The sequence below is a fragment of the Oryctolagus cuniculus genome, chromosome 13 (assembly GCF_051225735.1).
Source record: "Oryctolagus cuniculus isolate XC-2025 breed Fujian yellow rabbit chromosome 13, ASM5122573v1, whole genome shotgun sequence".
In the NCBI taxonomy this organism is placed as follows: domain Eukaryota; kingdom Metazoa; phylum Chordata; class Mammalia; order Lagomorpha; family Leporidae; genus Oryctolagus; species Oryctolagus cuniculus.
Genome location: NC_142879.1, coordinates 77,447,864 through 77,472,434, shown reverse-complemented (window position 1 = coordinate 77,472,434; position 24,571 = coordinate 77,447,864). Strand labels below are relative to the sequence as shown.

At 39.7% G+C, this 24,571-nt stretch overlaps 1 protein-coding gene and 1 pseudogene across 1 annotated transcript; one reads left to right on the top strand and one right to left on the bottom strand.

Moving 5' to 3' along the window:
• Nucleotides 1-2,823: 2,823 nt before the first annotated feature.
• LOC100338765 (prostaglandin-E(2) 9-reductase) lies at nt 2,824-24,244 on the bottom strand. Its single transcript, XM_070054989.2, has 11 exons — nt 24,152-24,244; nt 21,862-21,948; nt 20,949-20,990; nt 15,971-16,138; nt 15,096-15,212; nt 14,194-14,271; nt 13,837-13,959; nt 11,070-11,179; nt 10,315-10,480; nt 4,755-4,837; nt 2,824-3,317 (listed from the first exon to the last, which is right to left on the bottom strand). Exons 1-11 carry the CDS (start codon nt 24,242-24,244, stop codon nt 3,275-3,277), a joined length of 1,110 nt encoding a protein of 369 aa, XP_069911090.2. The 3' UTR covers nt 2,824-3,274.
• Nucleotides 16,758-16,891, top strand: LOC138845113 (U2 spliceosomal RNA; annotated as a pseudogene).
• Nucleotides 24,245-24,571: the final 327 nt, after the last annotated feature.

Sequence of the window (24,571 nt, the reverse complement as noted above, 5' to 3'; positions counted from 1 at the left end):
CTTCAGTCCTCCTTTGGAACAGGTAATGTCTTCCATAGCAAGGAATATGCATAGAGTATATATACAGCTTACGGTGTGTTGGCAGAACTCTGGGGGAACTCTAGGGGTGTCTTTAATGAGACTAGGCAATCCTTTGGTACCAGGAAAGCAGCTGATTAAGAGTACATCTGTGAGAAGAGGCATTGCAGTGTAGATGGGGTATCAAGGGAGTGAAGTCAAGGTATCCACCATAAAGTACAACCTGACAGCCCCATCTCTGATGCATGAGGAAGGGTGAATGTAAGTGACAGGGAGTGAGTCATGAGTTCCAAGGAAATAACAGGCAGATGAGGTGGTTTAGATATGGGACATGTATAATTAGTGCTGTTCCCTAGTAGGGTTTTTGACCATTACCCTTAGTGAGAACTATTTGTGAACATTAAGCAGTCATCAGGATGAAGTGAGAGGAATAGCTGGTGAAATGTGATGCAGGTGACTAGGGTGTTCATAGCTTAGTATATACCATTATTGATCTAGATGGTGGCTGGGTAGATGAATAGATAGGGGCTGGTGCCGCGGTGCACTGGGTTAATCCTCTGCCTGCAGCACCAGCATCCCATATGGGCTTCAGTTCTAGTCCCGGTTGCTCCTCTTCCAGTCCACCTCTCTGCTGTGGCCTGGGATAGCAGTGGGGGTGGCCCAAGAAATTGGGCCCCTGCACCCACATGAGAGACCAGGAGGAAGCACCTGGCTCCTGGTTTTGGATCGGTGCAGCTCCAGCCATCGCAGCCATTTGGGGAGTGAAGCAGCAGAGGGAGACCTTTCTGTCTCTCTGTCTCTGTCTGTAACTCTGTCAAATGAATAAATAAAATCTTTAAAAAAAAGATGAATAGATGAATGGATGCCAAGTTTGGTAAAAAGGGTGATGTGTCAAGTCCCAACTGTCTTTGTTTAATCATAACTATCTCGTGGTTGTGATTTCAGCAAGCAGGATATGTACATTGGTGGTACCTATTTGGTAGTAGGGGAGGACAGTGGTGGCAGGGGAAAAGGTTAAGCTGGAATGGCATCATGTTACGTCAAGTTGGTAAGACAGGTATTCCCTAGTGCTGGATGGAGAGTCAGGATTTTGGGACCTTTGTGTTGGGACGAACACTTCCTAGTGCTAGAGAGAGAGAAGGTGTTAGTGAGGACCTCACTGAGGTGGGGTGGGCATCAACAAAAATCTCCGTATTTTGTAGGGTCATCCAGGATGAGGGAGCTTCTAGGGAACCATGCATGTAAGAATGGTGGCAATGTTTGTGGGCACTTTGCATAAGCCTTGCACTGGGACCCACAACTACTGAACTCGAGTTATTGTGAAACCACAATCCTGAGGGACACAACTCATGGTTATGCAGGTATCCTCGTGTGAAGCAATATCAGAGGCCAACAAATCAGAGTGTTTGAAAACCAGTCATGGTAGCTGGGTCCCCACTGTTTGTAGTGGCACTGAAGCTAGTCTGTTGTTCACATGGTGTTAAGCTTGCCCTGGCAAGGTGGATCTTCTGTGGAGGTCCTAGGGAATAGGAGGGTGGCACTGGAGAGTCTGAGATGCTGTCATTCCAGTGGCAAGCTCTTGGACTGAGGTGACACGATCGCTGCAGACCCTGGATTGTCTTCCTAAGTTGCCGCTATTCAGGTGTTTGGATTTTTAAGATCTCTGAGATTAAAATGAGTCTCGGCCATGTGGGGGATGTGCCAGTTTTGATGACACTGTGATATACTGAGACATCTGTGATGTCTCAGGGCTTATCAGTGAATCATAAATGAAGTTCTGACCTGCTTGCACAATATGTTCCAGTCTGCTGCATGTCCCTGATCATTTTTATCCTCTGGGTCTATACTAACTACACTCCTGGTGGTGCTGAGAGGCCCAGTTCATAGGCAACTGTCTGTGCTCATAGCTGGCTTACAGGACATCCCAGTTGACAATGAGGATGAGATTTTTGGTGCACACAGATCCACTCATACTGGATTGAAAAACACTGATCCACAGGTATGTCAGCCTTTGGAAGGTCAGATTTAGACTTGAATTTGGAGAAGCAGAAAGAAAATAGTTTTGAATCCCACCTATTTCCAGTCTCTGGTAGAAATAAATAAAAGCCCTATTAATAAATGAAATCAACCAATAAGCTCCAATGTTTTAGATGAAACTTTTAGAGCCTGACAGACAAAGTTCCATTGCAGGCTCCTGGCTTCAGCCTGGACCAAGCCACAGCTGTTCATCTGGGGAATGAACCAGTGGATGGAAGATTCTCTCTCTCTCAAATCAATCAATACATTTTTTACAAAAGCAACATCTGTGTATGTTTTGGTGTGAGAGAGAGAGAGAGAGAGAGGAGACAACAAAAATAAGCAAAGATTTTTTTTAAGGAATTGGTTCCTGCGATTATGTGACTGATAAATATGAAATTCAGTTGATTAGCTGGAAGCTCAGGCAAGTGCTGAAGTCCCAGTGTAAGGCCCCAAATCCAGAGGGTAAGTAAACAATCTAGAAGAAACTCACACAGGATTTCTATGTTACACTTTGGAGTGAGAACCTTGTAAGCAAGGTTCTGTAGTCAGGTTCAAAAATGATTGTGCAAGCAGGTCCGAACTTTGTGTATGATTCACTCTTACTTGGGGAAACATTAGTTTTTACTCTTAAGGCCTTAAACAGTTTGGATGAGGGTGATATCCCTTACTTGAAATCAACTGATTGTAAATGTTACACATTCATATGATACTGAGAGACAATTGTATTTAAGACTACTGTCTTAGCTCTTGGGAAACTCATGCTGAAGTGAAGGGTGATGCTTATAATTTATTTTCACATCGCCATGCACACAAAACAAGGAGAAAGAAAATAAAATTATGAAACCAAGTGAATTATCATTTACTATACTATGCCAGAGAGACTGAATCAAAGGATTGAGTTGGTTCAGTCCAAATTATCCTGATTTAGCATTCTGTTATGAAATAGAAATGTGGACTCCTGGAGGAGTGCAAGCTAAATAGTCCTAATGAGTCAAAAGAAAACAAAACATTCCAGTAGTAGAAACTGTAGCAAATGGAAAAACAATTTATATTATTTTCCATCACATGAGAAGATGCAGTGCCTTTGCTTTCTGATACAGTCTTAGCTCTCTGTGAGTTGGTAAGCAGCTTGGATTTATCAGAAGAGAGGGGTCCAATCACCAGCATTTAAGACGTCTCTCACATCATGATCCACAAGCAGGAGCTGCTGGTAGAAGCTATGATGCAGTCCTCCATGTTAGTATTCATCAGAAAATGGGTAATTAGGGTGGCCATCAAAACTAAAATGAGAAAGAATAATGTATAATCAATTTGATGACTCCCTAGAAGAAGTGATTTTTATGAAGCTTCTTATTTTCATAAGCATGACTTTTAATGAAATTTTAAAATAATAATTAAAATATTCAATTTATATTTCTTTTCCTGGCTTTCAACACAGAACACCTAAAGTCAAATACTCAAACTTATTATCCTTAGACACATCTGTGAAAAGAAAAACCAAAGAGATATTCATAGTTTTTTATTGCAATTCTTAATGAAAGAAGAAACTGTTTCATCCTTGTTTTGCATAGGAATAAATAACAGCTACATTCTCAGCACTAATCAATACTTTTACCGAATCAGGTTACTGATAGCAATTTCACTTCTATCGTAATTCACTAATTACTTTATAACTGCCCACTACATGGAATTTAACAAGTGAGATTCAGAAATAGAAACAGTGTCATCTAAGGTAGAAAAGAATCCACATCCAAGAAGCTTATTTGACAGCAAGAACATAATTAGATAGCTGTAATTACATAAAATATAAAATGATAAAAAACTATTTCATACTATTAAATATTTATTGGTTTTGAGAATCATTGGTAGCTTGCCACTCTCTTTTTTTATTTACTCCACATTAATAAAATATTATGGCTATAATTATATATCTACCAATTTTTGAGTATAAAATGTTAAAATATCTCTATTTAAGTTAAGGTCTCCACTGGGGCAGTAATAAGTATTCATCTTTTTCTCCTCAGGTGTAATTAATATTCTTTCTCATAACTCTGTAACTTCAGAGCATGAATAAATAGTGAAGAACTTCTGTTGGTTTTAAATTGTCTCCACCAACAAGATTTTGGTTTTGCCTCCATATGCTTCCTTTGGTTTTAAATCTCTTTAATGAAATTTTTGTATTTCTTGCATTGAAGTATCTGTATTTCATAACATCAAAATTAAAACTTCTCTTGTACTCCATGAAAACTAGCATTTCTGTGTTTGAATCCTGTACAAACATGCAGTGAAATGAAAAGGCAGATTTTAAACTATTAAGTACATTTAAGTGACAGAATCCAGTGCACAATTGCATATAGAAGGGATGAGAATTTCTGATATGAGTCACAGGGTTGAGGTGCCTTTCAGCTACTTGGGTAATAACTACAGCGTATGTCCACTAGATGGCAATATATAAATCTCCCCACGTGGGAGATATATCAGTTGCTCTTAAGTGCCCATAAAATAATGTAAAGGTGCATGTGAAGAAGTCCACATTGCCCCTGGACCCATTCACACTGCTCCTGTTCCAGATATCAAAGCTCTGGAGAGCATATAGGAAGAAAATTCCACAGAGCTGTTTCATCTCTCTGTATTCCTAGTATTGAAATAACTTTTAACACGTGTACTACATTCCTCCTCAGGAATATACTGAGGCCACATATTAACCAGCGACTTACAAAGGGGTGGCATCATAGCGAAAATTTCTGTTCAGCCCATCAAGAGTTTTCATGTCCTCTGAAGTTAGCTGAAATTCAAAAACCTAGGACAAAAGTAATTTTTTTATTATTACTTTTAGGCTGCATAATTGGCAATCTTGAAAATCCAAGTGCATCAGACTTATCAGTACATATGCAATGTATAAAAATATAAGTTGTCTCCAAAGTTATTACATATACCAAGAAAATATTCAAAAGGTTAAAATATTAGTCAAAAAAAATAAAGCCATTTCTGTATATATAAGTACTAAACTGAAACAGTGCAACGCTTTAGGCAAAATGACATCTCAAAGGAAGAGAGATGAAACAAAAATGGTATTTTCAAAAATGATAAAATATCAAGATAATTTTGTAATATTTCTGGATTCAAACAAATCCCTAAATCCCAGATATGAGCATGAAGAAGGTGAAAAAATATTGTAACCATAATTTAATTGAGAAATTATCTAAAGACTAGTAAATTATGTTCAAAGTACACAAGAACTGTCTCAAAGAGGAATTTGTAGTGTAAATCTGGGATATTTAAGCATAAAATTATTGCTAATAGTAATTGCTAATACACTGCACCAAATATATCTGTTAAAACACAGTAATATCCAGAGAAAAAGAGAAAGACCAGAAGGCAAAGTATGAACAGTTATCAATCTGGGAACAAAGCACATTATTCTTTGAACTTTCCTGCATGTTTGAAAAATTTTAAAAGAAAACGTTGAGAAAAGTTATCAAAAGTGTATTGGGGCCAACATTGTGGCACAGGAGGTAAAGTCACCACCTGCAATGCAGTCATCCCATATGGATACTGGTTTGAGTCCTGGCTGCTCTACTTCTGACTTCTGATACAGCTCCCTACTAATGGCCTAGGAAAAGCAGCAGCATGCTGGGGTCCTTTATCACCCACAGGGGAGACCCAGATGAAGCGCCTGACTCTTGGCTTCAACCTGGCCATTGTGGGCCATGCAGCCATCTTCAGAGTGAACTAGCAGATGGAAGTTATTTCTTTCACTCTCTCTCTTTGTAGCTCTGCCTTCTAATAAGTAAATAAATAAATAGTACCAAAGTTATTCTCTATGAATTAATCTAACAAAATACATAATTTCTAAATGAAGTTATAAAATGTAATTAAATACACCCTAAGTAATTGTAAATTTACATAATAATTATGCAACTCTTAATATTATCAATAATTTCATTCTTCCAAATTAATTGACAACCTCATTACAGTATTAAAGAAACATTTGAAAACTTACTTTCTTGTGGGAACTGATATGATTATAAATTATATATAAAAGAAAACATAGTCACAGATATAAAAATATTCTAATATAAAGGAGTGAATATTGCCTTATGGATAGCCAGACTTATTTTCATACAAAATTAAGGTACTATGTCAAAGTAAATAAATATACTGAATACAGGAGAGATGTCAGGAAGATAATTACATATATTTGATGCATGGTAGAGATGACAATCAAGATATTGTTACCGGGACATTTAAACTGCCATTCAAAAATCCTCCTACTTTTGAATAGTTATTGTATAATCTTAAGAGTATAAAGTAAACCAAAAATACATCTTTGTAAAAATGAAGAGTGGGAAATGGAGAGAGAGGAGAAAAAGCATGGGAGCACAGGTGGGAGGGAAGGCAGGGTGGGAAGAATTACCATGTTCCTAAATCTGTATTTGTGAAAATCATGTACCTTAGATAACATTTTAAAAACACATATGGTATATGTATCTCCCATATTTAACTTAATAATAATTACATTTACAGATCAAATTTAGAAGGAAAAAAGCATAAGAATTGTGAAGAATTTAGTGTAGAATATTGTTATATTCCCAATGTATGAAAAAGCAAAGACTCATCAATCACAAAGAAAAGGCATGAGAAATTTGACCCCAGTAAGAGTAGGAACTTTGTTCAAGAAAATATTCTTGTTGTTGTCATAAAGAGAATGAAATCACAAGTAAAATTTGGGAGATGATATGTTAACAATTTGAGTAAAAACTATATTCAGATATCAGTGGTGACATAAAGTATGAGTGGACCATGACACGTGCATTAATTTTTCATTATTGGATAAACCAGAGACTCAAATATTTCTTTAATTTATTATATTTCATATAGATTAGACATACAGCATTAGAGGTTTAATTTTGGCCTGTGCTATAACAATCCATTTTGAGTATACTCTAAATGTAAATTCTGAATGAATTAGTGTTTATTCTAATCTTAAAAAATTACATGTTTTTGGTGGTCCATGATTATACTTTCATGTGTGTTTGACAAAGGGGTTTAACAATATAATCCTTGAAGTAAAAGACAATTCAGTATGCTGTAAATCTATGGATAAAACTTCCACCGAGGAACACTTTTCAAAAGCCATTGGATCCCTTTGAGAAAGATAATTTTTTAAAAAGATTTATTTATTTATTTGGAATCAGAGTTACAGAGAAAGTGAGAGAGGGAGAGATCTTCCATCTCCTGGTTCACTCCCCAGATGGCCTCAACAGCAGCACTTGGCCAGACCTAAGCCAGGAGCCAGGAGCCAGGAGCCAGGAGCCAGGAGCTTCATTTGGGTTTCCCCAGTGAGTGGCAGGGGCCCAAACATTTGAACCATCTTCCGCTGTTTTGCCCAGACCACTAGTGGGGAGCTGGTCCAGAAGTAGAACAACCAGGACTCAAACCCATGCCAATATGGGATGACAACTTTGCAAGTGGTGGCTTTACATGCTTGCCACAATGCCAGCCCAAAGAAAGCCAATTTGCTTTTGTGTCCTTTAATAGCTTTCTAGTCTAAAACACCAGTCCACGTTCCATGTATTTACTTATAGTTTGTTAATTTCTACTTCTTTATTTTATTTGCTGGTAATTTCCTTGAAAGCCACTAACATACTCCTGTTCCTTCTAAATTCATGAGACTTCCACCTTAATAATTAAGAGATAGCTAGTAGCCACTGTAATCAAACAACATGAATTATTTCTGGTCAATTGTATAATTTTGAAGGTCATATATATTTATCAGTCCTGTCCAAAAAACAATGAATTGTAACAAACATCTCTTCTATTCACTTGTTGTATAAGAGCTAATAAAAATAAAATACAATACAATGTTGCATATGCATATATGCATCTTGAGACAAAAGTAAGTAAAATACATATGGCATAGTAGGTTAAGCCTCCACCTGCAGTATGGGGTCCCATATGGGTGCTGATTCAAGACACAGTTGCTCCTCTTCTAATCTAGCTCTCTGTTAATGGCCTGGAAAAGCAAGGGAAGTTGGCCCAAGTGTTTTGGCCCCGGACCCACATGGGAGACCCAGAAAAAGATTCTGGATCCAGGTGTCAGATCAGCCCAGCTCTAGCCATTGTGGCCATTTGAGGAGTGAGGAGTGAACCAGTAACGGAAGACCTCTCTCTGCCTCTCTGTATGTCTGTAACTCCACCTCTCAAATAAACAAATAAATCTTTAAAAAATGACAATAAATCAATAAAAACATATTTAACATAACAAATATATGATCATTGTTTATAAAAGTGATCCTAATATTTCAGATCTCCCTGTCTCCAGACCCCTTGTTATTTAAATTAGCACTTCAATTTCTTAAGAAATGATGTTTATTTTCACACTCCTTAACTCTGTCTGGCTAAGGGAAGTTGGGATAAGCAATGGTGTGACAGTTCTGAATCTAGACATGTGGACACTTCTCAAGTATCCACACGCTGCCTTATGATCATGTCTTGTGATGGAGTGAAGCCTGGGAAACTTGGCAGGAAGAAGAAAAACTGTAAGGAAGAAAGCTGAAGCACTGGAGACTCCAATCAACATCCTGAACTACAGTGCCTGCAAATGCATAGAAAGTTGAGTAAAATAAACAACAGAGTTCAGGCAAAAATGAAAAAAAAAATTCAGCTGAGCACAGGCAAAGTGTTAATCATGAGCTGTATAAATGGTTCTGCTGTTAAATCTCCATGTGGTAGGTGGTTTGATATTCATGTTCAAGTTACGGTGTAGTAAGAATTTGGGGAACCCATGTTATGGTGCAGCAGGTTAAACTGCTGCTTCCAATGCTAACATCCCACATCAGAGTGCTGGTTCAGTCCAGGTCACTCTGCATCTGACCAAGCTTCATACTAATGTGTCTGGGAATGTAGCAGAAGTTTGCCCGAGTGCTTATGTTACTGCAACCCACATTAGAGATGTGAACGGAATTCCTGGGCCCTGGCTGTGGCCTGACCCAGATCTAGCTGTTGCAGCAATTTGGAGATTGAACCAGCAGAAAGAAGATCTCTTTTTTTTTTTTTCACAGGCAGTGTGGACAGTGAGAGAGAGAGAGACAGAGAGAAAGGTCTTCCTTTGCCGTTGGTTCACCCTCCAGTGGCCGCTGCGGCCGGCGCGCTGTGGCCGGTGCACCGCGCTGATCCGAAGGCAGGAGCCAGGTGCTTCTCCTGGTCGCCCATGGGGTGCAGGGCCCAAGCACTTGGGCCATCCTCCACTGCACTCCCTGGACACAGCAGAGAGCTGGCCTGGAAGAGGGGCAACCGGGACAGAATCCGGCGCCCCAACCGGGACTAGAACCTGGTGTGCTGGCGCCGCAAGGCGAAGGATTAGCCTATTGAGCCGCGGTGCTGGCAAGAAGATCTCTTTCTCTCTGTTGATTTGGTTTTCAAATTAATTAATTAATTAAAAAATTATGATCTCCTATACACAAATAAAAAAAGACAATCTAATAAATATGGACAAAACTCTGAATAGACAGTGCATAAAACAGGAAAGTCAAAATACATAAGTGTGTAAGCAATAAACTGTGTGACTGTTGAGGGAAATTAAAAATAAAGCTATAGGCCGGCGCCGCGGCTCACTAGGCTAATCCTCCGCCTAGTGGCGCCGGCACACCGGGTTCTAGTCCCGGTCGGGGCACCGGATTCTGTCCCGGTTGCCCCTCTTCCAGGCCAGCCCTCTGCTGTGGTCAGGGAGTGCAGTGGAGGATGGCCCAGGTGCTTGGGCCCTGCACCCCATGGGAGACCAGGAAAAGCACCTGGCTCCTGGCTCCTGCCATCGGATCAGCGCGGTGCGCCGGCCGCAGCGCGCCGACCGCGGCGGCCATTGGAGGGTGAACCAACGGCAAAGGAAGACCTTTCTCTCTGTCTCTCTCTCTCACTGTCCACTCTGCCTGTCAAAAAAAAAAAAAAAAAATAAAGCTATAACAATTTCTAGACTGAAAATCATTTACTCCAAGGATTCATTACAGAAATTGAAAAAAATGAGATGCATCTTGCATTGGGCTACAGAGTAAGTTCTCAACCTAAAACTGAAACTCAAATTTATTCTCTCATCAATCATAATTTTATGTAGCCATAATTTTGACCATCCTATTGCCATTATGGGAGGAAAAAATGATGCAAATCTCCATGAATTCTGTACAGTTATGCCAGAGAAATAGACTTGGCCCAAAGATGTCCCAACAGCCTACAGATGAACACAGGACACAGATGTTCTGATGCCACAGCCCCACTCATCACCTGCAAATTTTCTTTGATTCGCTTCTCACTGAAACTCTTGGCCAGGACCACAACCCCACGCTGCAGCTGGTAGCGAAGGGCAATCAGGGCTGGACTTCGCTCGTGCTTTTTTGCCAGGGCACAGATGACTGGATCTTCCAGGAGAACTGGAGAGCTCTGGTCCACCCTGGAAGGAAAAGTAGGAAATCCAACTCTTAAAGCTGAGCATTCAGTTTGTTAGGAGGTTCCCCAAACAGACTAAGGTGTCTACTGCAAAGATCCCTCTCAAACAGCTTCCCTGGACTCACAGCATCAGCTTCACCTGGGATGTTGCTATGAAAAGCAATTTCTGTCCTCCCCCTGAGCCACTTGAGAGTTAACTCCAGAAAACTGGTATGATTTTTTTATATAAAAATTATTTATTTGAAAAACAAAGTGACACAGAAAGGGAAGGTAAAGGGAGAGATCTTTCATCTGTTGGTTCATAACAAATGGCCCAAAATGGCCCCAACAGCCAGGGCTGGGACAAAACCAGGATTTAAGAACATTATCCAGCTGTCCCATGTGGCTGGCAGGGACTGAAGTACTTAAACCATCATCTACTGCCTCCCAAGTGCATTAGTAAGAAGCCAGATTGGAAGAAGAAGCAGAAGTCATCCCAGCCACTTTGATGTGGGATTCAGGTGTCCAAGGTCCACAATGTCTGCCCTACAATATGATAGAAAATATTACATAAAATATGGTGATTTAAGTAGACTGCCTGTTATCCTTGTTACCATATTTTATCTCTTTGGGCTCCCAGGGCACTAAAGGCCACCAGAACAATGTCTTTCGACTTGCAGAAATCCAGCAGCTTACTCTGGTTGAGATAGGGATGACATTCCACCTGTGCATGGAAAAGATAAAATAGTATCAGATTATTGCAATGTTATTACTAATGTGGAAGGAAAATTTGAAAAGTAGAAGAACTGAACTTAAAGTGTGTAACATCAAAATTAAACTGAAAAATATGAACGTTAAATAATAAACTCATTTTTAAAAATAGATTTTATATTTCTGTCTCCTGAATGAGTTAAATTTTTAAAAATATTTTATTTATTTGAGAGACATAATTACAGAGAGAGGTCTTCTATCTGCTGGTTCACTCCCCAAATGGCCACAAGGGCCAGAGTTGGGCCAGGAGCCAGGAGCTTGTTCTGGGTCTCCCTCATAGTTGCAAGGGCCTAAGAACTTGAGCCACCTTTCACTGCCTTCCAAGGCCATTATCAGAGAGCTGTATCAAAAGTGGAGTAATTGGGACAAGAATCTTGACCCATATGGGAAGACAGCACCGCAGGTGGAGGTTTAGCCTACTACACCACAGCACCTGCCCTGGTTAAAAATTTTTTAAAAAGATGCCATTGAGAATAATCAACCTTACAAACCACTTCTTGATTCTTACATCTTTGTTCACTACAAGGGCACATGGTGACTTCCAGATTGGGGAAAAGGGATAGACATTGTAGCATATTTATTGTCAAATTGTTTCCTTCTGCCTCTACCTCTCTGTAACTCTCCCTTTCAAATAAATCAATAAATCTTAAAAAAAAAACTGCTTGCCCTGATGTATGCTGAATGTTATAGTAATTGTTTCATGTGACTTTGATTGTTGTAGGGAACAGATTAAGAGTTTAACATGTCTTATAGAAATAATTTACTTTCTTGTGATTTGATGAGGGCCTTTTAGGGCAAAATATTATTTGAGAAAAATGAGAGTGATTAAAAATGAAAATAATTACTTACAAACTTCAATGAGATAGAAGAAGCAGGCAAAAATCATTGATGAATATTCAAATATTACATAAAACTTATTTGGGGATACTATTTATCCTAGGATATTAGTCATTCAATAGACTACCAGTAATTGTCAAAAAGAAACATATTTATAAAAAAAAGAGATCTGGCTACCATTAACTCAGCCAACCGAAGAATACTGTCATCACCAACAGTGGGACAACCTGTCACTACGTGCTTCCTACCGACAAAATGTGAGGGTTAAAACATTCTAAGAACATTTTCTTACCAAAAATGCTTAGTTTTAATAAATTTTTCAGAAGCACCTTCTGATTTATAGAAAACTGGAATATAGAAACAAGCTAATCAACACCACAAGATAGCAACCTGGTAAAATTAAAATATTTGGCGAAAACCTGGCTTAGTATCATGTTGAAAAGGGTTGGATGATCATTCTCATGGGGGAAAAAGCTTAAGAAACAGGACTAAAGCAATGTGAGAACCAGAGAAGACCTACAAAAGACACGTCAGAAAAAATTGTTGACAATTGGACTACAAACGAGATGATAGACTTGGTATTAGATGATGTGAGGCAATGATTGTTCATTTCCTTATGTTTCATAACAGAAGGTGTTACTGTGTGGGAGAATGTATTTATTCTAATGACCTGCTTTCTGAGCTGTAGAGGTGAACTGTCATGTCCACAATTTTCTTTGAAGAGATTTTTTAAAATGTTGCACATATTTGTACAGATATACCCAGCACATACACACACACAAACACATATACATACATGTATGATGTATGTGTGTGCATCTTATGTACTTCACAATGTGGCAAATGTCAAAAGTTTCATAGGTACAATATAAAATACATATGTTCTGTATCATTGTTTCAAATATTTTAAAACTTGAAAATTTTCACAATTTATGAGAAATTATTCTCAAATTATGAGAAAATTATGTCCAGAATAATGTCAATTTCTAATATTTATATTTGAGAATCATGATGTTTTATCATTGTATACCAAATTCAGGAATTTTGTAAGTTGCATTTTCCAATTGAGGACTCTTGCTTCTATAACCTAAGTTAGAGCACAGAACCAGACACAGAATGGATGTGTTTAAACAGTTGACTTGGTGGCAGAAGCTAGGGAGGAGATGCAGACTCTGATGTATTTAGGTACAGGGTCAGGTCTATGTTTTACTACAAGCTCTTGAGTGCTGATTTCATCCATCGCTAGTATCTCTGTAAGCAGATAACTCCCTACCTCTAATGTGTATGAATTTCATAACTTATAGATAACTTTTTCTCCATTTGTACCTCTGTATAAAACACATGAAATCAGAAATACTGGTCTTTTCTTATTTTCACTCCACTTACTGCCCATCTCATGCTTTATGGCCTTCTTTCCTGGACACAGTTCCTTCCACATAACCTTCACCCATCCGATCTCTGTTCCTTTTTCATAGCTCAGGGATCGATCCACCTTCCCTCTGAAGTCTGATTAGCAAGTGCTGCCTCCTTCATTGTCTTTACCTCCCTATATTACACAATTAGGAATTAAGGTCTTTACACCTTCCCACTGAGACTTTCCTAAGAAGAAACACAATAGTTGGTCCTCCACACTTTCCAAGACAAAAATGCTATGCTTGTAGATCTTCCATTCCTCAAATGTAAGACCAATGGAAGCAGAGGATCAACGGATTCTGGGAGTAGTACATAGGAAGAAAGGAAGGAAGAACAGGAAAGGAAACACAGTGTGCTGACCTGGTTACAGACTGGCTTGTACTTGAGCCCTGGCTTATTCAGAATCATCTCCAGCTGCCTGCGGTTGAAGTTGGACACCCCGATGGACTTGGTCAATCCTGCATCCTTACACTTCTCCATTGCCTGTGGAGGAAAACATTGTGAAGAATCATTTGCACAGCTGTCCGAGCCAATATGAATGCAGAAATCCCAGTGAAGCTAGCAGGCTCTGGTTCTTCCCTATCACTCAGGATGATTTCCCTTGCAAAAGCTATAGATTTCTATCTCCATGAGTGGGTGCATATGCCATTCTCCCAGGTGAAAGTGTGACAGAACCTCCTCTCCAGGCTTCTCCTTACTCTCCCTCCACATACTCACCTCCCACGTGGCACAAAAATCCACTGTATCAAATAGTACTTTTCCATGGTCATCTTTAGGAATAAGTTCTCCCCCTGGCTGTAACAGAAGCAGTCATCACAACGATGTCACCCAACACAAATCTCCAGCCAAGGCAATGCTCCTATACTTGGGCACCAAACCTCCAGGAAGCAGTTGGAAATACTTTACAAATATATATATATATGTGTGTGTGTGTGTGTGTGTATGTATTTAAAAAAAGATTGCATGTGCAACTATATGGAATTTCTCTATTCTCTTACACCTATTCTATGTATTAGTAGATACACTTTTCCCACATCCATTATTACTTTTCCTTCCTCTATATATTTCTCTGAAGAAACACCTCTGTTTTACTTGGAAAACCAATAATTACATAACCTTGAACTGTAGCAGTGATAGAGTGCAGCCTTGACCCAAGCTAAACAGTTTTCTTTATCTACCCCAATATTGTTTGTTCCAAGTGAAGTCACATTACCTGTATATAAGGTTCCTTTCAAAATTAATTTTAATACTGGAAGATGCAGAGACTCTATCAAGTGTTAATGACCATGAGCCTTGAATTGCTCCAAGACCATATTTTACACCATTGGGAGAAAGTTCAACAAAAATCAAGTAACCTTCAGTGATACAGAGGATGCAAGATCAATATCAATGCACATATCTTAAGACTACTTAAAATATGTACATCTATTTGTGGCTTGGACTCCCCAGTTACATAATAATAATAATCCAATAAATTCTTTTTCATAGCTAACTTCAGTAGTTTCTATAAAGTACACAGATTGAATTTATATAAATTATATACATGTGTCATTCAACAATTCATAAAAATTGTGGTTATATTGGCAACTGATATAAGCTTTATGATACAAATCACCTACCTTCAGAGACACTGGATAATGAATAATATAGAGGTCAACATAGTCCAGTTGAAGTTTTTTCAATGACTCTTCCAAGCTTGGTCGAACCAGCTCTGGTCTATGGAAAGTGGACCAAAGCTGAAGAAGTTAACGAATGAATATTGTGTTGGAGGAATACATTAACCAAATTTTGTTGGTATATTTTTATATATACCAGTCAGGTTAGAAACTGATGACTACAAGGAAAAAGCACTTCCTTCCATTTTGGGGGTTTCCTGTGATCTTATATCTATATGACCTGTAGTATATGTTTGGTTGTTGTTAATCTAGTGAACCATGGCACCAGAGATAAAAATGCTATCAAGTAACAGCAGAGTTTTTATAAAATTTAATGATATAATTCTGACATCTGCTTAATTCAATAGGGAAGAGCTAGTATCCCTTTTACTGGCAAAACTGAAGGGAAATATTTTGAAAATTTTAATGTGTTACACATATTAAATATGTTTATATATATTTAATGTCTAATGAGAACTCTTAAATTGTTCTGTCTTATTGATAAAGGTGACGACTGATAATGAAAATAACGTGAAAATTTTAAAAGTCACGGGGAAATGAGGAAAACCGTAACCTGATGACAGTGCTGTCTATCTCCACAGCCATGCTACATCACAGTGCTTTGAGAGAGACTCAGAAAGGTAAAGGGACTTTACTTAAAATATAGATTTGAATATAAAACATACATTTGAAGAAATAAATGTTACATGCAAATGTATCTGAATAAAATTTGTAGCACTAAAAACAGTACACCAACAACTATGAATCCAATCATATAATTATCAGTTCGACTCATAACATTGCATTACTTTGTACACCTGTGCACCATAAGACAGTACCTTTGAAGTGTAAAATATGTCTTGTCTCTTCACAACGCCATCTGCAATCTTACTTCTGATGGCCAGTCCTACCTCCTCTTCATTTTTGTACAAATATGCAGAGTCAATATGGCGAAATCCAGCATCTATAGCTAATTTGGTGGCCTCCAAAGCCTCACTTTTAGGAACCTAGAGGAGCAACCAAAAGCAGCATTTGGAAATTCATGTGACAAGAGCTAGTTCAGGTAAAAGCATTGACCTTGACAAGAATCAACTGTTCCTCTTGTTTTGGGTTAGTTCTGCAGTTGGAGTCATGAACTCATCCCAGTTTGCCTGGCTCTTTCCTTTTTGAAAAAATAAAGTTGGGCATCCCAGGTACACGTTCAGTCCCAGCAATCACAAATATCATAAGTCACTAGGAACATCATCCAGGTTCAATGATTAGCTGGAAAGACTAATATCCAGAGTTACACTCATAGTTATTCATGCAGTAAGGTCAAAAAGTTAGGTTCAAAGAGGGAAAATATGCATGGAATGAAGCATAAAAAAACACAGAGCAAGCATTATTCATTCCTCTCAGAAAATCACACAGAAAAGTCTGAATTCCTCCAGCACTGATTTTTTTAGAGGAAAGGATGAGAGTTAAAAGTTTAATAAAGAACTTACAAATACCTGTTGAAAAGAAAAACCTTTGATTGTTGATTAAATGATGTGTTGTGGAGTCTTATTATTACAGTTAACTGTTTTCCAAACCATGAACTCCATAATAAAGTATTTTTTCATGTTTTCTTTTTTAGACTGACATATAATTGCTTCTCAGCCTTTTGGCTAAGATCAAGTGTAGACTAACATATAACAATTAAACACATTTATGGGGTAAAGAATGAACATATACTTGAAGTAACGTACTATAATTCATTACATTTTAAGATGGAACATTATAATTAAGATAATTATCATTTTTGTATCCTTATCATTTCTTTAATTAGAAAATTTCAAAATTTTTGGTCACTTATAATACATACAATAAGTGGTGATTCATGGCCACTCTACTATGCTGTAGAATATGAGAATTTACTCCTTCTGCAATAGAACTTAATCATCCTAGCTATATTTTGGGACCTTTTCCCTGGGTATTGAACTTTGTCAATAAATGAGAAATATAATATGCAAAGAAGTTAGAGATGCAATTTCTAACATTTTCACTAGAAGTTGTGCTTATATCACACTGTACATCAAAATTATTGATATTGTGAGGGTACGAAGTAGAATTAACACAGGAAAAATGTGCATGAGACTAAGTACTCTCTGAATTTCAATGAGTTTTATCCCAGTGAAGTCATGCAGAGCACAAGAAATTCCCCCACCATTGAGTTAGGCCAACATGTGGGAAATGTTGTCAGGAAAGCTACTGAAGCTCAGTTTCTCAGATCTGCACTGAAAACTGGGTGCCTGCACTCCTTCTACTAGCACATAGCAAACTTTCAGTCTCCTAAAGCAAGCAGGTTTACTTGGTTTACTTAAACCTCACTGCTTGGAAAATCCATTTCGGTACATCTTCCATCCTTCTCAATTAGGGAATGGTGAGAAATTTAGGTTCCTGGATGTCAGCCGAACTGATCAGAAATGTACTAATTTTGGCTAAATGGTTTGACTCTCTGACAGCTTAAATTCTATACCGAGTCTTCCAACTTTGGGCTTCCAGTCAGATCCCTGGAACTCTCAAAGGATGAGACTCTAAATTTGTTAAAGTAACAGCTGCTTGAGTCAATTCAGATTATGTGAAGTGTATTAAAATGTTGTAAATGGTGTCAGACCTATGCTGTATTCATGTTTTTACTTTCCAGCTAGAGTGGTCTTATGAAAATGAGAGTAAATTCTGTGTATACAAGCCTTTATGTTAACTAAAGTAAACCAATGCAGATTGGTTCAGAGAATTGAGGTAATGCAAACACTCTTCGGTTTGCAAGGTGGCTCACTTGCTCAGTTTTACATGTCTTTGATATGCTTTAAACTTGTTTCTCTTAATGATGAAGATCTTTTCAAAGTTGTAAACATGCACTAGTGTCCCTGTTGCTGCTCAGGTGTTATCCTTAGGTTACTTAAAAGCATGGGAAATGTAATTTTGACTTTTAATTCAGATAATGGTGTGGTATTCATTAATAACTCAGTGTCTTAAGTTATCTAGGCATCAGTGCTAAGTAAAACTTGGGGAAATGTATTATGTGTACTTTTAACATCTCAGATTCGGTAAGAGAGACTATTTGAGTTTGTTAGCATGTATTCTCATAGGTTGTCCATACATGACAATTCAAGACTATGTAAAAGTAACTATGGGTGTAAAGTTTCAGAAGGTGTGAGCAAGTCATGAAAAGTTTTAAAAGGTTTACAATTTTAAAGTTGTTTACAGAGTTTTCTTTAAGTTGAGTGCTAACGCCAAAATTACACTGACCTAAAGTTGAAGTCTGATCTTCTGTTATAACAATGGGGTTTTTAAAAAATGTGTACTAATGTTAGTAAATGGTCTCAATCATAAATCTTGGAATCTGTTTTTGCAAAAACTGTAACGTCTCTTTTTAACAGTGTCTGCTTCATCAGTTACTCTGCCATTTCTAAAGTTAGGTCCTGTAAGCTCTTTTTGACTCTGTTAAATAATTCTGAGTTATGTGATGATTTTGTGTGCTAACTCTAATGTTCAAGGTTTTTATTTCTGGCTTACTTGACAACAAGAGACATAAAATTCATGTTCTGCCAAAGTAATCTATTGTGTACTCTACTGTCTCTGTGATTAGATCTGGTCTAAAAGTGTTAAAATCACCCTGACTAATGAATGGCTATCATTTCAGGATGTTAAGGAATTCTATTTTGACCAGATACTCTAAGTTCTCTTGGCACCTTTAACAGACTTTCTGAAAATCAAAGTTCTAAATTCTCTGGACTTTTGGTATCTCCAGAGGGCCCCTGGAGATGTCAAAAGATATATCTCTCATCTTGCAGAGATATAACCAATCGGGCTGTTTAGATTAAAAGTGGTGCCAAGATGTGAAATGATGCTAAACTTCAGTTATAAACATGTTTCTTTCTAGCTGCTCCAGTTTCTGGCTCAGAAGACAGATCCTTTAAAGAGGGACTGACATAGTCTCCATCCAGCTAATGCTGAACAACCAGGCATTGCTAGTTCAAATGTATTGCTAGTTCAAATGTGGATCAAAGGGGAGGTCTAGCCAAAAGGGAGAAAGTGTTCCAAAAGAGACTTAGAGACGACGGGAGATGGTTATGTGCCAGATGCTAGAGAACTGGGTTCCAGGAGCCCAAGAAAGCTCTAGTGTCCACAGGCTACACGGTGGAAGCCCAGAAGCCCCAAAACCTAAACTTATGGGTTACACGGTAATACTAGTTAAACCCGGAAACCCAGGCCCATAACCCACTGGCTACACGGTAAATATCCAGAAGCCAAAGGATGGCAGAGACCTCTGCCACAATTTCTCCTCTAAGTCAGGCTGTGCAGTAAGCACTGGTTAAACCGCCAGTTAAATCTGAAAGCCCAGGAAGTCAGGCTAGAGACCCGACTCGCTGCCTCACTTCTCCTCTTTTCTCTTCCAGAAGGGAAGTTACTACCATTCTGCAGGACTCTCCACTGTGATGTACGGTTTGATCCCCAGACCTTATGTAAGGGATGACTGACCTTTTCTGTAATAATGCCTGGCCACAGTATAGAGGACCAAACAGCATAGCCAGAATAAGAGGTTAAAATGTGACAGCTAAATTGATTTTTCAGTGTACGCGGTAAATGGGCAGAACTCTCCTTTTAACCAAACTGAGGGATAGATAGGAAATTGCACTGATGACCTCAAAGTATACAAAAGCAGGTTACCACAGTTGATCTTACCTAAAAGGTCATAGTTCTCCTCATGGGCACGGTTTTAACTCGCAGGAAAATACTAAGTGTCAGAATTTGCCCATGACCATAGTTTTCTGTGTCACCCTGATGATATTAAAGAAATCACCAAAAATCAGGGTTGGGTTGAGCACCCCCTTGACTGACATCATAGAGGCTGCCTCCTTGGTCTACCTTATTAGAGACCAGGAGAACGAGGAGCAAGCAAGCAGCAGAGGATGGGCAACAGGCCAATCAATGGCTGCTTTACATGGTGATCTGCCGTCAAGGAGACCCAGCAAGGCCAGTGCACCCCAAACAGCACCTGTTGCTGATATAAGGAGCCAGGGCATTGGGCAAGCAGCTGTTGTGACAGAAACTGCCTTCTGTCAGCTCTGCCAAGAGCAAGGCCACTGGACACGGAACTGCCCTGGGTGTCGAAGGACTCCTGGTTCAGAACCACAGACTTTGTGGCCCCAAGCTAAAAAGCCTTTGGCTCTGCCCAGCCTCTGCCCAGCTTCCAGCTCCAGCCACTGTTATTGAGGGGATGGCCTAGGGTCAGTGAAACATAAGTTGCCTATTTCTATCAGCCTCCTATTCAGCTCTCCTCCTAGTCCAGCCATGTAATGCAAGTCAACAGGGTGCCTCCCTTAAAGGAGATTTTCATCTCTTGCAATTCTCTTCCAGCACCCCATGGATAGGTCTGGGCCTCACACACCCAGCCAGGCCTTAAAAGTCTATCCAATAGCATTAAGCTTAGAAAGCCCTCCCTGCCAGTTCCTAAAAACAGGGCTTTCAGTAACAGCTAACTCAAATAGTCCTGCACCTATTTGGACAGGTCCTCACTGAGGACTTAAAGGGCCTATCTCTTGAGGGGGGTGCACAATAGTCCATAATGTAGATGGTTAAATGTAAATAATTTGTTAGTCTGTCTCTTTTCCCAGCCTGAGACTCTAGTCTTGTACATTGGCTTAACTTCCTAGCAAAACTAGCTATTAGGTATCCAGAGGAAAACAAAGCATTGCTAGTCCATTAGAGTGTTAATTATTTAACCCTAATCCTCACCCCTGGGGAGAGAAAACCTGCCCCAGAGAGGATATGGGCCATGCAGCAAATGCCTACTTCTGCAAACTTCAGGCAGTCCCCGTTTTCTCTATCAGGTTCCTAGATACAGGGAAACAGCACAGTTCCTAAACCAGGCTCTCGACAGGCAGCCAAAGCAGAGCCCCCTCCTTTGGGGGAAAGAGCAAACCACAGCCTTTGCTCAGCTAAAGGATGCTATGACTAAAGCCCTGTGCTAGGACTGCCAAATCCAGGGAGATCCTCCCAGCTGCACATCACTGGGAGGCAGGGAGTCACCTTAGGAGGGTTAACTCAGGATCTGGGACCTGTTAAGCAACCTGTGGGCTACTTTTCTAAACCCTTAGACATGGTTGCACAAGGATGGCCTCACTGCCTAAGGATGATAGTGGCAGCTGCCTTGCTGACAGATGAGGTATCTAGCATTACATTGGGGCAAAATATCGCCCGTTATACCCCACATCAAATAAATTCTCTATTAGAGCAAAAGGGCTCTCACTGGCTTACAGATAGTAGAATACTAAAATATCAAGTCCTCCTCCTAGAAAACCCTCAGGTAAAAATAAGGCATTGCTCTACTCTAACCCTGGGGGAACGTGGTCCCCTCCACTCCTGTACTGAGACTATAGACTTGATCTATGCCAGCAGAAGGGACCTAAAAGACAGCCCCCTGACTAACACAGATGAAGTTTGGTTCATAGATGGAAGCAGCTTTGTCAGACGGGACCTGCTTCTCAGGGTATACAGCAGTCACAGCATGGCACGTTACTGAAGCGTGCTCTGCCCCCAGGAACTTTTACTCAGTTAGCAGAACTGATCACTCAACTAGAGCTCTAGAACTAGGTAAGGACAAGAGAAAATAACTCCCGGGGTCTATACAGCAAAAGGGAACTTACCCCAAGGAAGGCTGGCAAACAGATTTTACACAGCCTCTGTCAATGCTATAGGTACCTACCTGCTTGTACTTATAGGCACCTTTACTGGATGGGTAGAAGCCTTCCCAACCAGAACTAAAAGAGCTCAGGAAGTGACCAAAACTCTCCTAAAGGAAGTTATCCAACGCTTTGGTCTTGCAAAATCTTTACAAAGCGACAATGGGTCTTCCCTCATCTCCCAGGTTACACAAGGGATTTGTAAGGCCCTAGGAATAACCTGGCACCTTCACTCTGCATGGAGACCTCAGTCTCCCAGTAAGGTAGAAAGAGCCAACCAGACTATGGAAAACACCACAGGTATAAAAATGTGTTCTTGGTAATGAAGATTAGAAGGAAAGAGTTTTTTTTAATAAGGAAAGGACATGGTTTGTAAGAATGACTTTATCCTGATGGCTAGTTTACTGTAGACTGGAATGGAAATGATGGAATGTTTCAAGTAAGTTGAAGAGGGTGTGCGGAAGTCACAAAAGGCTATGAAAGAAAGAAATATTGGACATGCTAACTGCTGCTCCAGGAGGTGTCTGTGCCATGTTCCAGGAAGAATGTTGTCTCTGGGTCAATCAGACTGGACAGGTACAAACCCAAATTTGTACTTTTCCTGCACAAAACCAAACAGCTCCAGGACCAGGCCAAGCAGGGCTGGGATTTCTGGCCTGACATCTGGTCATGGAAATCCTGGCTATTTCCTTTCCGTGGCCCAATAACGTCTGTAATCTTGTTACTTCTCTGGATCCCCATTCTCTAGGGGGTCCTGCTCACCCTTCCTCTGAACCCAGGATGGCGCCAGCTAGGCTTCCTCCTGCCTGATACCTTCAAGGAAAAACTCAGATAGGAGCTTCTTAGTATTTACAGCCATAAAATCCTTTGTTTCAGGAGGAAATGTGTGAAGACAGAGACCCATCTCCTTAAAAACCCCCAGCCTCAACAGACTCGGCGCTCAGCCCTCTGCCTCTCTGCTGAGCCGCCCGCCTGGCCTGGTCAGGTGTAATCTCTCTACTCAATCATGTAACCTCGCTCCTTCCCGCCCCTCCGCCCCAGTCTCTCAGGCTCTGTCTGGAGGGGTGCCCATCCATCCTTACAGATGTCCCATCCCTAATAAACCTTGCTATTTTACCTCCCACTACTCTCTGTCTCACGCCTGAATTCTTTCTTGCGCGAAGACAAGAACCCTGCAATTTCTCCGGTAACAATTGTATGTTCTGTAACTTTATATATAGAATGCTTGCCTGTTTTCTGATCTTATTCAACTTTATTCATAAGAGCACAAACTGGACAAATTTAAACTACAAATTTCTGATAGTTGGGTAAACTTCAGTGCATTGACAGAATATTTTGAACAACTAAAATGGAATATTTGAAATCCATATTAATAGAAAAAATTTACATATAAGACTATGGGCATTTGATGTGTTCAGTGAAAAGTGGAGAGTATGTACTGTAATCAGTAATTTCATTCAATACACTTCATAAATAGTGCAAAACAGAAAAATGTAAATCATAATTTCTGAACAACTATGGGTGGTTTCAAAATTTCCTATCTGTGATTTTCAGCCTTCTGAAATTAAAGTTTACCACTTTTGAAACTTGTCAAAGTGCTTACTAATAAAAGAGGGAAAGATCTGTACTCAACAGCCTGAAGAGAGTGGAATATCCTCACAGATACCCAGTACTCTAAACTGTATATCAAACTGCTTTTACTCAATGCTTCCTATTTCATCTCATGTCCTTCAGTCTTTGCTATTTTTCCACTGCTAACCAAGCTGCTACCAATCCCTTCCAATGACATATACAAAATAGATTCTACTATCTCTGACTTTACTTGGCTGGCATTTCCTGAACATTATCACCATCTATGATCTCCCTTGAGATCGGATTTTTGTGGTTAGTCTTGGGATTTAAGCCTTGCAATAATCCTGGTCTCCCAACTGGTTTATTTGGACATGATAGGGCATATCTAAGTCACTATCTCAATGTCCTAAACATAAGGTAAGAACTGCTTTGCTTCACACAGACCTAGCCTCATAATTCAGTGTACTTTCTCAACAATCCTCCAAAGTGAATTCTGCTTCTCTTCTTTTACTTATTTGAATTTGAGACAGTGTTTCTTTTAACCTTTTCTTTCAGAAACAACCATCAAAGATAATTCCTCTTTGTAACCTGCATCCCCTTCAATTTGCACCAGAAACAAACGTGCATGTCCTTGGGAACTGGGGGAGTCCTTTCTGAGTCCTGAAGCCCTGATGCTGTGATTGTTGGTACTACAATCCCTGGGGCAACTCTTACTCACAGGTGGGAACTGGAGGGCCTTACCTGCATCTCTGTTTTAGCTGGTCTTTGCCTATTCAGAATTGCAGGTATAACCTGAACTTGCACTGTAAGACCTGGGTAAGGACCATGGTGCATCCTACAGCTCTGAGTCTGTGACTTTGATGTATGTCCCAGGACACCTGTGATCACTCATGGGGACTGGGGAAGGCCTTATCTGCACCCCGCAGTTCCAGGCTTGCATTTGCTAATACAATCTCTAGAGTAATCTGTGATCAACCTGGCCTCTCCACTTCTGATCCTGCTCTCTACTGACAATCTGGGAGCTAGATGCTTGGGCCACCGCCAACCAAATGAAAGACCCAGATAAGTGACTCAGATGGAGTTCCAATATCCCAGCTTCAGCTCGTCTCAGGCCTGGCTGTTGTGGCCATTTAGGGAGTGACCAGCAATTGGCAGATTCTC